Source organism: Nothobranchius furzeri, chromosome 5 (genome assembly GCF_043380555.1).
Source record: "Nothobranchius furzeri strain GRZ-AD chromosome 5, NfurGRZ-RIMD1, whole genome shotgun sequence".
NCBI lineage: Eukaryota > Metazoa > Chordata > Actinopteri > Cyprinodontiformes > Nothobranchiidae > Nothobranchius > Nothobranchius furzeri.
In genome coordinates, this window is record NC_091745.1 from 10,030,314 (window position 1) to 10,047,593 (window position 17,280).

A 17,280-nucleotide genomic window follows, 5' to 3' on the forward strand; every position below is an offset into this window, starting at 1 on the left:
AAACCCAGAACCAGGATCTTGAAATGAACCCTTGTTGACTGGCAGCCAGTGAAGCTGGAGGAGAAGCGGGGTGATGTGGGTGTACTTTGACGATTTGATCAGAAGCCGAGCACAGGCATTCTGAACCACCTGTAAATGGTTCAAAGTTCCCAGCCACCCAGGTTTTAACGGTCTAAGCAGGTGTGTAACAGCTGCAGCTTAGACATCTCATGGGGCTTAGGAGATGTACAGTTGGATGCCGTCTGCATAAAGATGGTAGGAGATTAATTTGAAATAGCTCAGGATGGGCTGAAGAGGAAGCAGCTAGATGAGGAACAGTAGAGGCCCCAGCACAGAACCGTGCGGGACACCATGTGTGAGGGAGGTGGTGGAGGCCTGAAACTTGGAGACAGCCACAGAGAAGGAAAGCTCAGACAGATGAAACGAGAACCACTCCAGAGCAGATCCGAATAGGCCTACCCAGTCTCTCAGATTATAACAGTGTCAAAGGCTGCAGTCAAGTCCAGCAAAACCAGAAAAAAAAGGTCAGAACCACTGCAATTGGTATTCTTTAGCCAAACACTGGCAATACAATAACGGTGTTAAATTAATTTTATACATGCATGGCACATTTGAAACAAAATACTGAAATCAAAACTGACAATAACATAAGGAAAGAAAATATTAAGTGAAAGCAAATGCCAGATAATATAGGGGTAAAGTGCAGGGTTCATAAATGCTACTAATAAATTAACCCACCTCCTCTGTCAGGTCTAATCACCAAACTACCCGATTTCTGACGTCGTAGTGGTTTATCCCACGGGCCCTGAACGTCTCAGAAGCAGATGAGGACCAATAGCGTGCGACCTCCTGCCGGAGAAGAAAACGGCTCTAAAGCGAGGCGAGGAGCGGAACTGAACGTAGAAACTCACCGGCACCGGACTCGGTTTCCACCTCAGAGCCTCCTTACACGAGAGGAAGATTAAAAACCCTGCCTCCAGTCTCTGAGTGAACGGGTTTTATTATCAGCTGGTTTTTAACCAACAAGAAACGCAGATGGTGAGTAATTTCCCCGTTTGTTGGTCCTCTCTTCAATCCGCCGGTGCTTTTTTGTCAGATGATGAGGTGAGGTGGTGATGTCTCGTCGCTTGGATGGGCTTAAAATCATTGAACGTGTTTGTTTTTTGCTTTCACCTTTCTCATTTATCTAGGTTTAAGGAGGAAATGTAGCTCTCGCCTCCATAAAGAAAAAAACCCCTCCGGCGTCTGTTCTTTAAATGCTAACAGTGCGCTGATTGTTGTGGGGTCTGCTAGCTAACCTGATGGCTAATTATTATCTACTAACTATTTCATTTCCTCCTGTTATAAGATGCAATGATATTGTTGATATTTAACTTATCATTTATAAATAATCTACCGCTCCCATTCTTAAAAGCTGTTTTGTTAGATAGGGGTATGCTGCTGAACATTGTGTGACTTGTGTTATTGTTATGTTTATCTTTTGTTTTGAGACAAATCAACTATAGGAGATAATTGGAAGCAGATTATTCGAAAATATTGTAATAATTGATTAACTGACTCGTAACTAATATAGTTGATTTAACCTTTAGAGCCACCAAACGAACGTGTGAATGTACTCTATCAAATACATAATGATTTATTTAAACAATGCTTGAACTTACTGAGCAGCATGATGGCCCATGATGACTGACGTCATCCAGCTACTCTCATATCTAATAGTGCATGGATGGAAATCAGGATGAAAGGTTTAGATGTCATGGAACCAAGATTTCCTTTAGTTTGGTTAAAGGGGTTTTACAGTTTTAATTTAACAAATAAAATCTAAAAAAATCTGATCAAACAGAGAGATTACAGTCTTTGCATACTGGAACTTTAAATTAATTCTTAAAATACCCGTTGTATTTTTGGAGCTTTTCATTCACATCGATGAATTACTTTTGTTAGATTAAACCTCTTTAAAGCAGATTTATTCCCTGATGAAATAACTTTTTTTATCCGATCGAGGCTCTGCAGCCTCGGCAGTCAGTAATTATCCCCCAGCATATGGCTACAAGGCTTAAGTGAGTACACTGTTACTTTCATTTCCTGCCATAATCAGTGGAGCGTCTGACTGTAAGAGATGACAGCTCAGTGACATCCTGCTCTGCTCAGTGCTATATGAGTCTGTTGTAATTTCTCTTATTTGTTTGCTCAGGAAACAAGGGGAGGGTTTGGATCCAAGCAGACGCTACATTTGTTAAAGGATTTAAAATTCAAATTGTTGTCAGTTTCCAGTCATCAGACATGACTCAATATTTTCTAAAAATATTAGTTTTTTTTCTCCTCTGGGAAATGAAAATGTTTAAATTATTGAGCTTCACACACCGTGGTGAACTTAGGAAAACAAACCCAGAACATGCCTCTTGAACTGTAAATATTGATGTCACCATTTTATCAGTAAAACAACAAACCCTTCTGACAACCCACTGATGAAGATATGGAACATCAAAACATTTAGAGTAGAACTTCTGCGTTCTTTTTCTAGAGTCTAGTTTTTCAGCATTCCTACCCGTGGTATCACATGAGCTCTCTGTGACTCCGATTTTTTTTTTCCCCAAGCAGCATTTTAAAACTCAGATTACTTTTTGTCACTGTTTCTGTGAGCACTGGCCTACTAAAACCTGTAACAGAGATTGTTTAGAGACTCTCAGGTTTCTCACAGTATTATCACTAAGCAGAACATGTTCAATATGTCCCATTTTTAATAGGAAGGACTCAATGTGCTCAGAGCTTATGTAGAAGATCACTGCCAACAATGAGAACTAACTACTTAAAGAGCAAGTCACCCCCAAATAAACTTTTTTTTGCTGATAAACTTAATAAACGAGTGTCTAATCGTGCTGCAGACACGTGTTGTCAATAATTTGGCACTTCAGTGCATCTTAGTTAAAATTTAAATATTCTGCCTAAAACTGGCAGTGTTGTGCCATTGTAAGGTGAAAACTCTGCACTGTATTTTAATTTAAATCTGCCACCGCTATTGGCTAAGAGGTATGCTATGATGTAAACTAGTACATTATGATGTTACAATGCTGTCGTGAGCCTGTGTGTGTGTGTATTTGTTAGCAGCTCCGCCCTCTCGGTCTGCCAGGCAACAGCATTTGTTGCATTTTTCAAACATGAAGTGGGAGTGGAGTTAGACTCTGGTAGGGGGTGACTTGCTCTTTAAAAAACTTTCGGGGTGGAAGATTGTGGAACGATAATTACCCTGCTTCGGTACTTTTCATTTCAGTCCCGTGTACGTTTCAGAGGGAAATCTCTGTGTGATTGCAAAGCAGATATTTGCATGTTTGTTTGTTCAGGGAAAGTATCCTTGATTGTGAAACATTTCCTCTTCCCGTGTCCATCTGAGCAGGTGGAACACTTTGGAGTTTTTCACTGAGGTTGCAGAGGACCAGACAATCTTACTGTGTCATATCAAGTTGTATTTGTTTCAGTTTGGAGCAGGATATCTGGTACCTTATCTTCATTCGCCAATCTAGTTCTGGGTCCCAGGGGCTGCAGCCCAAGCAGGGAAAACCCATACAATCTCTCCCCAGGTACCTCCCCGAGCTCCTCCAGTGGGACCTGAAGGCGTTCCCAGTTCAGACTAGAGATAAAGCCTCTTCAGAATGTCCTAGATTGACCTTGACGTATCCAAAACCTTTGGTGTCTTGAAAAAATACCTAAACCACCTCAGCTGGCTCCTCTTGCAGAGGAGGAGCAGTGGTTCTACTCCAAGTCCTCCATGAATGTCAGGAGGACTTCTCTCTATCACTAAGGCTGAGCGTGGCCACCCTGCTGAGTAGGGATGTGTGGTGGTGAAATTCTGGCAATACGATACAGTTACAGAGGAGACAATACCATTTATTGCGATACATTCAGTCAGGCGATGTTAGCTATTTTTTTAATACTGAATTTACTGTAGGAAAATTCATTAAACAGTCCAAATTGATAAGTAACATGTGTAACTTGAGGTATCTGAACCATAACAGAGGGGTTTACATGTCAACGGTGGAAACAAAACCCATTACACACTGCTGCCAACTAGCGGCCAGCATTTGAATTGCACCAGAAGAAAAGAAAGTACACAAATGTTTGCAGGTTAATTCTTCCAAAAATTCGATACATGACTTTTGAATATCAATATTTTTCACAGGAAAAAATATCATGATATATTGCCATATTGATATTTTCTTACATGCCTAGTGCTGAGGAAACTCGTTTCAGCCTGTCAGAGTTTTATCTTGCTCCTACTTTACCCCAAACGATCAGAAATAAAAAACACACGTAGGCTGGTCGGGTAAACTCCCATGCCCCCTCCAGCGCCCAAGGACAAAGAGCTGATCCATGATTCCACTTCAAGGATGAAGACCACATTACTCCTCCTCAATCCGATTATCAGCCATCGGCCAGGTAGACCTTAGCTGTGAGGCTGAGGATTGGGGTCCCTCTATATTTGGAGCTGGCGCTCTGTTGACACTAGTGATCCTTCACCCAGACCCTATTTGCAATTAGGGATCATTAGGGTTATACAAGGAAACCGCTGCTTCTGTTCAAGGTCTAATTCACTGAGAAACATATAATACTTGTTTGTTTGTTTATTTTTTTAAATACATTCAGTCACTCACTCTGGGTTTCACATTCACGCTGAACGGTAACGTTGTTTTCATACCCCGCTGCCTGCATTTGCCACCGAAAGGAAATAGATGGGAAAGTGGTCAGATCAGAAAAAGCCAGACTCTTCTAAGTAACAGATACAATTAATACTCATGTACTAACCCACCTTGGCTTGTGAGCACAGGAAGAAGAGAGCAATAGCATTAGCAATTCCACACCAATTCTTGTGTTATTTGTGGAGATGACACAGCAACGTATTTTGTACCCAAGAAAAAAAGAGCGAATGGAGGCAGCGGAAGAGTCCCGTTTCTGTTGGCCAATCAGAGGTGAGAATTTTGAACAGCATGAGTATTAATGAGTAAGAAAACCCCATCCCCAGGACAAACTACTACCTCTGTAAAAGTAGTACAGAGTTTTTTTTTTCCACAGAAAACCACCCACATTCACGCTAGGGACCGCACATTTACTGTAAAAACGAGTGTGTGAGACCTTTTACCTGTTTCTGTTCTGTCTACAAACACCACATCTCACAGTCTGCATCATTAATATCTAAACATAGTGTGTTTAATAGATCTCTGAGATACTTAACAAAAGTTTTTTTGGGACTTGAGCAACTTATTCAAAGCAGGAACTAACTTCTGCAACTTCACAGTTCAGAGACCAGAACTGGCTTCCTTCTAATGAAATGTTACTGTATGTTTCTTTCCCTCTTCTCAGAAGTAATATGCATGTTTTGGTAAAATGTGCAAAGACTTTATTTCCTAAATAGAATGACCAAAATAATAGTTGATATTTTAAATGTGCATTAATGTTATTTTTAACGTTTTTGGAACTGTTTGTTGTTATTTATTGCTAAAATTCACAGAATTTCTTAATTACGCTGCCCATATTCCTTATTAGAACTCAGCTTATCACGCTTTTCAGATATTTTAAACATTCGTCAGTTGAGGAGCTTTTGCTCCTCAACCATTTATCTCACAGCTATAGAGCTTCCTTAAGATGTGTCTAAATGTTAGACAGGAAGTGAAAGAACAAGTGTTAGTCAGCTGATAAAGTAGACATGCAAACTTGCATGGATTGCCTGCGTCTCCTAATGCAGACTAATGCTCCATCCTTTTTTTTTTGCACGCAGGAAGTTCAGAAAGGGAAGAGAAGTGGTGTCTGACTGACCAAACAGTCCAGCGTGATAACAGATCTGATTACTCTGCAGTTGCAGATGAGACCGGTTCACTGAATGGTCTTCACCAAGTCTCTGAAACTGAGGCTTTAGATAAACACGTATTGTAGTTAGAGTTATGACTTCAGCCTTTCTAACCTGCTTGGTCTCTGTGTGTTTAGAGTTATTGACTGGACTAGGAATACTGCCAAACGATGGGAGCTGTGATGTTCAGGTCCAAAGATGGACATCGCCTGCATTCATATCAAACTATCGACTCCTGACTCAGCATTACTCATTTTACTCATTAGTTGAAGTTAGTTTGAAGTCAAAGTGCTTGACAGGTGATAAATAAATAGACTCATCGACCCTGTTTGGGCTTGAATCGCTTCACATTTTTATCTTCCCGCAGCTCCAAGTGATTATATAATGATCGTGTTTCTAAAAATAAAGAAGCAGAGAGGGAAGGCCTTGTTTTGATTAAATGACAGAAGGCATTTTTTAATATAACACCTTGTTGCCTTCAAAGGACCAGTTGAAGCGAATCATCTAAAAGAAATGTGAATTCCCTGGTGATTAAATATGAAGCATCGAGTTTGTTTCTTGTAATTAGCAGCAGGAGGGGAAACCATCTTTTGAAGCTTAAGAGCATGTTGACCTTTCACCTTTGTAATGCCTTTGCAAGAGTTCTTGGAGCAGGTTCATTGATTTGTATTTACAGGAGAAGAAAGCTCCTGTAAACGCTGAGACTTAAACGAGAAGGCTCTGTTGCTTGTGTTTATTCTCACACGAGTGTTTCATTTATTTTAACATATGTTTAAACACTTTCAGTGAAGAAAAGCAGACTGTTGGATTTATGGCCTTAATAGCTTAAGATGATTTTGTTGACATTCCTTTAGTCAGACTCAAACCAAAACTGTGTGCAGCCGAAGTTGCAGTAATCCATCGCAGGTTCACTTTTAGATCATTTCCTGTTACAGAAGAGATGTTTTAAAGTATCACGCAGGGCCTCCACTGATCATCTCGTATTTGTTTAAGCCTCGTAAAGAAATAAAGTTTTAAAAGAAATGTGAAGTTTTTTTTTTGCCCTTATACTCACCACCCAAAAATGTTGTTTAACTTTCAAAAAGAGGGAACAAAAGTGTAATTTGACCCATAAAAAAACAACATTTCTACATTTTTAAAAACAACAAGGGAACATGTTGCAATGAACCCACAAGCTCATGGGTGTTGTGTGCCACAAACACACTCAGGCCAGACGACTAACCGTGCTGCGAGCTAACAGTTGTTTTGTAAGACTATTTAAAAGCTAAACACTGATGCTATGTGTGGTTAGCACACCTCAGATTGAGTCAGAGACTTATTTTTTTTATTTAGATGTTCATTTCCAAATTAATTATTGTAACATTTGTTGGTCTAATTGACCAACTGAGTAGAAGCACATCCATATTTTCCTTTGATTATTTCTCAGTTAAACATAAATAATAATAATAATAATAATAAGTGTTTAGGAACCACTAACAGGGAAAGAAGATGCAGGAAAACAAAAGTGTCACAACAACTTCCTGTCTCATTCAGGCTGCTTGGTGGAAACGGAGACTTGTGTACATATAAGGTAAAGGAAGTCGAGATGGCACCGGCGGATGTGAAAGACTTGTGTGTGTGTGTGTGTGTGTGTGTGTGTGTGTGTGTGTGTGTGTGTGTGTGTGTGTGGAATGCATGCCTACATCTATCATAGTGTGTAATCTCACTGTGGTGTTTTTACCAGAAAAGTATACCCCTCACTCTGATCAGACTCCTTTTATGGCGACATCAGCCCCATGCTCCGACAGCCCTCTGCTGAGTTAAATTCTCCGTAAATGTACAGTAAAGAATTCACCCTTTGAAAGTTTAGTTTTAGATTGTATTAAAATGTGCTAGACAAAAGTAATCTTAGTTCAGACGCTGCTTCCGAGCAACAGGAAGTGGTGTAGCATGGAGCGTGCATGATAACCAGAAAGGTGTTGGTTGTCCAGCAGCAGTTGTTAAGGGGAACAGAGACGGAGATGGCTGAATGTTAGGATGTGATTGCTTCCAGAGAAAGCTGAATACTCGCTTTAACTAATCGTTACAAAACTATTACATTGTTCTACTCATTTTTGAAGTGGTGGATAAATAAAGTGAAGTTAAAGAGATACTTTGCAAGTTGAACCTTGTGTATCAGAAACTCATTTCATATTTTATATTAAGCCGAATACTTCGAGGACCTCCTCAATCCCACCGGCATGTCTTCCAGTGAGGAAGCAGAGTCCGCGGACTTTGGGTTGGGCTGTCCAATCTCTGCTGCTGAGGTCAATGAGGTAGTCAGAAAGCTCCTCAGTGGTAATGCTCCGGGGGTGGATGAGATCCGCCCAGAGTTCCTTAAGGCTCTGGATGTTGTAGGGCTGTGTTGGTAGAAGCGGCTCTACAATATCGCGTGGACATCGGGGGTAGTCCCACTGGACTGGCAGACTGCGGTGGTGGTTCCCTTATTTAAAAAGGGGGACCGCAGGGTGTGTTCCAACTACAGAGGGATCACACTCCTGAGCCTTCCTGGTAAGGTCTATTCAGGGGTTCTGGAGAGGAGGGTCCATCGGATTGTTGAACCTCAGATTCAGGAGGAACAATGTGGTTTTCGTCCTGGCCGTGGAACACTGGACCAGCTCTATACCCTTAGGGGGATCCTGGAGGGTGTGTGGGAGTTTGCCCAACCAGTCTACATGTGTTTTGTGGATTTGGAGAAGGCATTTGACCTTGGGGGGCCCTCTGGGGGGCACTTCGTGAGTATGGGGTACCAGGCCCTCTGATACGGGCTGTTAGGTCCCATTTATGACTGGTGTCAGAGCTAGGTCTGCATTGCCAGCAGTAAGTCGGGCTCGTTCCCAGTGAGAGTTGCACTCCGCCAAGGTTGCCCTCTATCACTGATTCTGTTTTATGGACAGGATTTCTAGGCGCAGCCATGGTGTTGGGGGGATCTGTTTTGGTGGCCTAACAATCAAGTCTCTGCTGTTTGCAGATGATGTGGTCCTGTTGGCTTCATCAGAACATGATCTTCAGCTCTCATTGGAGCGGTTCGCAGCTGAGTGTGGAGCATCTGGGATGAGAATCAGCTCCTCTAAATTCGAGACTATGGTCTTGAGTCGGAAAAGGGTAGAATGCCTTCTCTAGGTCAGGAAGGAGGTCCTGCCCCACATGGAGACGTTTAAGTATCTCGGGGTCTTGTTTACTAGTGGGTGAAAGCTGGAGTGTGAGATCGACAGGCGGATTGGTGCTGTGTCTGCAGAGATGCAGGCGTTGTACTGATCTGTTTTGGTGAAGAGAGAGCTGAGCCAGATGGAAAAGCTCTCGATTTGCTGGTCCCTCATCTATGGTCACGAGCTTTAGTGACCGAAAGAATGAAATTGAGGGTACAAGCGGCCAAAATTAGTTTTGTCCGAAGGGTGGCTGGGCTCTCTCTTAGAGATAAGGTGAGAAGCTCGGTCATCCGGGAGGGGCTCGGAGGAGACCCACTGCTCCTCCACGTTGAGAGTAGCCAGTCGAGGTGGCTTGGGCATCTGATGATAAGGACGCATCCCTGGTGAGGTTTTCCAGGCACGTCCAACCGGGAGGAGGCCTAAAGGAAGACCCAGGACACGCTGAAGAAACTATGTCTCTCGGCTGACCAGGGAACGCCTTGGGATTCCCCCTGAGGAGCTGTTCCAAGGGGCTAGGGAGAGGGAAGTCTGACCCTCCCTGCTTAGGCTACCTCCCCCATGACCCGACCCCAGAAAAGCAATCAAAAATGGATGGATGGATGGATGGATGGATGGATGGATTATGGGTGTGCATTGGCAAGAATCTGGTGATATGATATAAATGACAATACAGGGGAGATGAGACAATATATTGTGTTACTAAAATTCAGACGATATTTGAAAGTTTTACGTCTGATTTTAATTGGGAAACTCTGGCCAGACGCTTCCAAGACACATCAGTGTTATTGCGAGATTTTGTTGTTTGTCAGAATGAAGGCGGTAGAAACTGCTGCCGTCTAGCAGTCAGAATATGAATTGCACACAAAAGAATTACCGTAAATGTTTGCATGTAATTTCTCAATTAAAAATCAATACTCTGCCTGCTTTTAAATATCAGTTAAGAGTAAACATCACACTTCAGTGTATCGATATTTTCTTATATCACTATATTACACTAAACACGAGTTTCAAGAACTGGGGGTCTCATTTATCAAACATTGCGTAGAATCCTTACTAAAACCGTACTTAAGCTCAGCAAAAAAAATGACGCCAAGTAGGCAATACAAAGTGCCTTGTGGACCTCATGCATGTACATAAGCCGGCTGTTGCAGCGTTCCACCAATGACGACCGTAGATCAAGGCAGATCAAGGAAGCGCAATTTCACAGAAGCAGAAGATGAGGTACCTGTGGGTGAGGTGGAGAAATGAAAGGAAGTACTTCTGCAAAACAAATAAGGAAAATCCACAGAGTGGCACAGCGTTGCTGAAGCCGTCAATGTTGTGAATTCTTCAGAGAGATCTGTGACAGATATAAAAAATGGTCCGATCGGGATTCTCTCCCCAGACTCCCGGGTGAAAATTACGCGCGCTAACCAGTCAGCCAAACGGAGATCTCCCCTGTACAAGTAGCCAGTGCACATCATGAATCGGGTCACAGTGACAGGACACACACCGTCACAGATGCATGACATTCTGTCTCTATCTGTCCCCCTGCTGATATTCTGCATTCCGTATTCTGCGCCTCAGGCTGTGTGTGTGTGTGTGAGTGTGCGCTCATGTGTGTGTACGCGCGCGCGCGTGTGTGTGCGTGTGGGGGGTCTTGTTCTGTGTGAAAACGAAGCAGTACAAGTGATAATGCTGCAGGATTTTATCCTTCTCAGCAGCAGCACTGCAGGTGCTCTCCATTTCCAACATGTGTGTAAGCCAGGTCCTTAGTCAACTTAAAGTTGTGCACATTTTTCCGCTAAGTTTTCTTTCATAAACCCCAAAATTTGTGTGAAAAGTTGCTTACGCAGTTTTCCGACCCCGTTTTGTGCGTAAGCAAGCTTGATAAATGAGGCCCCTGGACATTTCAATGACACTGACATATCATTTGCAGATGTTTGATCCCACTGTCATTTCACATCATTGTTAAATAATTTTCCCCATTCACTGTAAAACTAGTAACCCTATAAATAAGCAGATCACTGGTTTTCTTTGATAAGAATAATGGTTCTATTTGCAGCTCTCCTAGCAGCCCTTAACCCCGTCCCCAACTCTCCAGCTCCAGCCAAACTGTCTTACATAACAAGCTTTCTGCAAAGTCTGCTGTGGACTTTCCCCTCTCCTCAGCAGAGGCTTCTCTTCTTCACTATGCTAAGAATCCTCAGTGGCAGCTATTGTGTGCACATTTGAATGTTTTTGCACTTATTCGATGTTTGAATTACCAGTTACTCGTGCAAAAATATGGGACAATGCTCATTGCTGCTTGAAGTTTAAGTTTATTAGTTTCACTTGTGCTTTTTCTTCTTCTCGCTCCCGGAGCTGTCCTGTTACGACTGGTGCTGTCTCTTAATACCAAAATAAAAACATCACTCGTGTTAAAAGGTGGCTAGACCACAAACCCAAACTGTGCATGAAATTTTGAAGAACTTACAAATAAACAGTGCAGCACCGGTGTCGTACTTCACTCAAAGGTCCACCATCGTTCATGGGAAATGTCTTTTCTGGGAAGCTGATTCTGAGCGGCTCTGAGGACCGCTTCGTGCACACTGAGCCACAGCTTGGCTCTCATGGCCAGACAGAAAGCACCTGATCCTCTCCCTGGGGTGCAAAGAGACAGATGGAGCAAATGGAAACTGGGGGAGAGGAAGATATCAAACGTACTGGTTGAAATAAAAATGAGCTGCTGCTAAATAGTTATCACTATGTGGTTTCCTGTTGCTTGTAATCTGTTGGAATACATATGCACATGTTGATTATCAATATATGTGCAAAGTATTATAAAAGAGCAAGTACACATATATTAGTGCATTTGTTTATTTCTTCCTTTGTCTTTTTTTTTCCAGGACTCTAGAAACAACTCTGAAGAGAAACCTGTCCAAAGATCTAAGGTGAGTATTTATTTCCCCACTTCTCAGTTATTTTTCTTTATTTGTACATGCATGAATTCATAACTTGTATTTGTTTTAGAGGGACTGTGTGCATTAATAAGCATTTTACAATGTAAATGTACTCAATTGTAGCCAAAAGGTATATTTCCGTTGATAGTCCCCCTGCCTGAAGGCACATAGTACTTGGCCCCCCGACTTCACCTTCATCAGCAGAAAACGCTGTGTTTGCTTTTAAAGCCTTTCTTCGTTTGCAACACTTCATCTTTCACGTTTCTGTTGGTAAACTGTGCGATTGTGGCCTCAGTCCTTCAGCTTCAAAACGCAGAAGGAGGTGTGTTCATCATGTGAGAAGACGGTCTACCCAATGGAGAGATTGGTCGCCAACAACCTGGTATTCCATTCAGCATGCTTCTGCTGCAAGCACTGCAAAGCCAAACTCAGGTGAATGCAAGCACATTCCCCGTTTTTCATGTACGCGACCATTTCCTGCTTCCATGTTTTTGTGCATAACTCTTGATTCCTTCCTTTCCGGCAGCCTCGGCACGTTTGCAGCCCTTCAAGGTGAATTTTACTGCAAACCCCACTTCCAGCAGCTTTTCAAGAGCAAAGGCAACTACGACGAGGGTTTTGGACGCAAGCAGCACAAAGAGCTGTGGAGTGCCAAGGAGTCAGATACAATAACAAAGTCGCCGTAGTGGTGTTTGCTGGTGTCCTGTCTGACATCTGTCTCTTCCTTTGGCTCCTCCAGCATTCATATGGGTAAACACAGCGTTGTGATGCTGGGGCAGAGTTAAATCACCCGCATACTCACAAGCTTTTTAAATGACAACAAAACAAACACACACACAATCGGCTTGGAAACGATGGGCCAATCTACTGAAAAATTAAAGGTACTCTATTTTCAAGTTTGCTGTTTTGGATTTGATAGTTGATCGTGACCAAAAGCTTCCCCTTCTACAGGAAATTTATCAAAAATATAGAGTCATCGAAGTATTTTGCACCATTTTTGTTTTTGTCATATGTTCTCTGTGACGCTCAAACATTGCAGTTCAGTGCTTGCAGTAGAGCATGCACTCAGGTCAGATTTACCGATCAGACCATTTAACCTTTTGATTTTTTTTTGACCATCATCATCGTCATCGTCGTCTTCCTCCGCTTATCCGGGTCAGGGTCGCGGGGCAGCATCCCAACCAGGGAGCTCCAGACCATCCTCTCCCCGGCCTTCTCCAACAGCTCCTCCAGCAGGACCCCAAGGTGTTCCTGGACCAGATTGGAGATGTAACCTCTCCAACATGTCCTGGGTCGACCCGGGGGCCTCCTGCCGGCAGGACATGCCCGAAACACCTCCCCAGGGAGGTGTCCAGGAGGCATCCTGACCAGATGCCCAAACCACCTCAACTGACTCCTTTCGATCCGGAGGAGCAGCGGTTCTACTCCGAGTCCCTCCCGAATGTCCGAGCTCCTCACCCTATCTCTAAGGCTGAGCCCGGCCACCCTACGGAGGAAACTCATTTCGGCTGCTTGTATCCACGATCTTGTTCTTTCGGTCATTACCCAAAGCTCATGACCATAGGTGAGGATTGGGACGTAGATCGACCGGTCGATCTACGTCCCACCATCATCATTAAATTCAAATAATGATTTTCAGTAATGCGCCAGTCTGCTTTCATTTAATGAACAAACAGTACTTAGTACTGTAGTAACCACATCGGCAACAGCTCACCTCGTCTTTTTCATTTGAATCATTCCATCGTTATTTCAGCGACCACTTCCTGTCTTATCCTTGCACGTTCGAGTGACTGAATCAGAACAGCCTTATTTTATGACTGCATTGATCTCTTGAGTTGTGACTGGTTTCATGACATAGCAACCATCTTCTCAAAGAGCAGATCCAAAAATGCTTCTCTCCGGGCTTTTTCAGTTGAGATTGTGTTTTGTAAACTATCTGTACATAGAGCTGTGGTTTGTGACTGCCCACCATTACCCACCTTGCTGTACTCTCACTTTGCACACACTGATAATATTATCAGAAAAGATGCTGAAAATCAAATAGAGGGTTTGTGTTTGGTCTAATAACGTGGATTTGGTTGAAGGAATAGTTTTAAAATCCATTCGGCTGTTAACGATAAAAGACCAGCGTAACCATTTTTCTTTGTTTTTTGAGCATGTTAGCTTTTGGTGTCTTGTGGTGGTTTGTGTGAGTTTTCAGTCATTCAGGTTCATCTTGAAGGAATAATTCTGAGCTTTTGAATCATGCGTCTGTGAAAAGGGTTTAAGTATCTTACCTAGTGTTTTGATTTACATCAATTTGGAGAAACAGAGATTAGCTGTGAGTTCATAGCGGGTCTGGCTAGAGTCAGTCAATCATCTTAAATGGACTTATGTGATGAATTTCATATATGTTCATGCAAACATTGTGTAAAACAGTTTTGCATTTCTAATACAGTGGTCTCTTGTTTATCACGGGGGTTATATTCTAAAAATAACCCGCAATAGGCGAAATCCGCAAAGTAGCCAGCTTTATTAATTGAAATTATTATAGATGTTTTAAGGCTGTAGAACCCCTCGCTACAACCTTTTATACACTTTTTCACTCTCTTGTTTAAACACTTTCAATGCGCTGTTAAAAAAAACGTGCAAAAACCTGCCAAACGTAAGATTTATTTTCAGGAGGGTTTATTAGTTTTCCTTTAACTAATAATCAAAGTGAGCTGTGCGAACGCCTGTATGGGCTGCCAAAATGTTTTCCTCCACAAAAACATCACGAGAACACAAAATGTTGATTGTATTACAGCCATAGCAGCACCATAAAACAAAAATCTTCCAGATGCACCGCGACACACATCTGGTTCGGTTCCAGCGATCCACTCCTCTCCTGCTCCTGCGCAGCTATCACTGTAACCTTTAAAACCAGGAGAGACCTTGGATGTGTCCTCCCCAAGCAAAGGCTTTCCAGATGGTCACATCTAATGCTTTTCCTCCCAGCTGGAATTGTTCAGCTGTCATCAGCATATATGGTTACTAGAGATGTGAATCTTAGAGCAACTCACGATTTGATTCGATTCAGATTCTCGGGGTGCCGATTCAATTCAGAACCGATTCTCAAATTAAATCGATTCACAATCAGTATTAACAAAGAGTGTCAGCTCCAGGATGAACTACTTTGTTGTACGAGTTAGTTAAAGCTATGGGACATTTTTATTTGACTTTAAACTGGTCGTGCTCCAAAAATGCTAATTTACTATGTAAACTAAAGCGATTCTAAAACTGTAAACAGAAACAATCTTTTGACCAAAAGGCAACATTTATTTTTGCTTACCTTGTAAAATATAACAAATCTGTAGTTACCTAACAGTAGCTTTGAAAGTAATATGGTCAAATACTTTTCAAGTATGTGTAGAAACAAGTTACATGAGTAATCCTGAGTACTCATTTATAAACTTAGAAAATAAATATGAAAATATTTCAAATTTCTGAGTATGGAAAAAATTACATTCAAGTGCCCTCTTATCAGCAGATTCAAACATAAATCATCTCAATTTATGGGACCACAAAAGTAATCGGAGTACTGACTCTCCTGACAAAGATTTAAAAAGTGCATCTCAAACCTGTAACATGCCAAATATTTGAGTTCTTGGAATCGATTCTGAACCTTTGTGAATCGATTCTGAATCTTTATAAATAAGAATCCCGATTCAGACTTGAATTGATTTTTTTCAGCACCTCTAATGGTTACTGCTGTCCTGTTCAAACTTCGGCCGGATCCAGACGGATGGTTCTTTTCTCATCTAGTACCGCCTCTCCCAATCACTGATCGGTTCTTTTTTCCGTTTGCCTATATTTTCCATTTTCCGGTTGGATTTTCGTTAATGACAATTATGATTGGCCTCTTGTATTTATTTACAGAAAAAATGCGTGAAACAGCGAAGGGTGAAGCGCGTTATAGCGAGGGACTAATGTAAAGTCACATCGCACCTTTGCATTCATTCAGTAGTTTTTGTAGCGTAAACAAGCTGCAGATCTACCTGATGTATTACTTCTGGATGGAATAAACCACAGATAACCATTACATGTGAAATATCAGAAAATGATATTTAAAAAACAACAGCTGCATGAACTGCTGTGAGGTTTTTGAGACTGGAATTGTAGGTAACACTTTACAATAAGGGTCCCTTTAATAACGTTACTTCGTGAATTATTAAGCACTGATAAACTATTAAATAAAGTATTAACAACTGCTTAGCCATATTATTTAATGAATTACTAAGCAGACACCCCCCCCCCCCCCCAGGCCATTTGTTCTAACCTTAAGGACATTTAATAGTTCACAGGGATGGTAACATTAATAAAGGGACCCTTTATTAATTAATGCATCATAACGCACTAAGTACCGTTAACGAGGGGACCCTTATTGTGAAGTGTTATCAATTGTAAAACAAATTTAAACTGACAGAACTCATCTCTGTTCCCCAAACTGATGTTTTTGTTTACAGCAGGTAGATTTTAACCCCTCTGGACATAAACCCACTTCAAAAGATGAAAGCATACCTTTAAATGCTGGAGTAACAGGCCAATGTTGGTTTTTTTTTTTTTTTTTTTTTTTTTTTGGTTCTCCAAATAATAAAAGAAGCTTTTTACATAAGAGCTGAAACATCTTAAAGAACCAATAAAATAAGTTTACTCACCTTTTTTCCTGTGCTTTGAATTGCATGGGATTTGTTCACACAACTGAGTGGTTTATGGTGTCATAAATTATTGTTTGGTCACAGCACTCCCTTCTTCCCGGCAGATTCAGCTTTTCCTCATTGCTCCCGTGTTTTAGCTACATGCAGCTTAGTTTTTGGACCTGTTATTGTTAGCAAATTATTGGTTTTACAATTGACGGAATTGTCACATTAGTCCCCTGATGCGTGCCTGCGTACTGCATGCAAAAATCACTGCACAGCTCCCCCTGCTGGAGAAAGTGTTGCAGTACAATTAATTTGCCCATACTAACATGGCCTTTTTTTAAATATGTTGCCTCAGTCTTCAGCGCAGCTGCTGCACATTAACTGATTTTCGTCCTTTTTAATTGCAACAACCAGAGAGCTCTGTTGAAATTCTGTTTCTGTGTTTTAATTTCATCAAACACAGTCTAAAGCCATTTAAATTTCTTATTTTATTAAATGTGTGAATATCGCTGACACTTGAATGACATGATGTACTTTTTGTGACTGTGAATCTGAGCATGCTGTCCAGAAAAGAACGTTAAAAAGACTTGTTTTCTTCTTTTTTAAAGCCTTAGAATGAAACATCACAAATCTTTAAAAAGAAAAGTTCAGCTCATGCCTTTTTATTTGAAAAATGACCTCTTCACTCCACA

At 41.6% G+C, this 17,280-nt stretch overlaps 1 protein-coding gene across 1 annotated transcript; it reads left to right on the plus strand.

The window, feature by feature from the left end:
- Nucleotides 1-892: 892 nt before the first annotated feature.
- On the plus strand, nucleotides 893-12,792 carry limd2 (LIM domain containing 2). Its single transcript, XM_015948790.3, has 4 exons — nucleotides 893-1,038; nucleotides 11,874-11,918; nucleotides 12,223-12,359; nucleotides 12,454-12,792. Exons 1-4 carry the CDS (start codon nucleotides 1,036-1,038, stop codon nucleotides 12,611-12,613), a joined length of 345 nt encoding a protein of 114 aa, XP_015804276.1. The 5' UTR covers nucleotides 893-1,035; the 3' UTR covers nucleotides 12,614-12,792.
- Nucleotides 12,793-17,280: the final 4,488 nt, after the last annotated feature.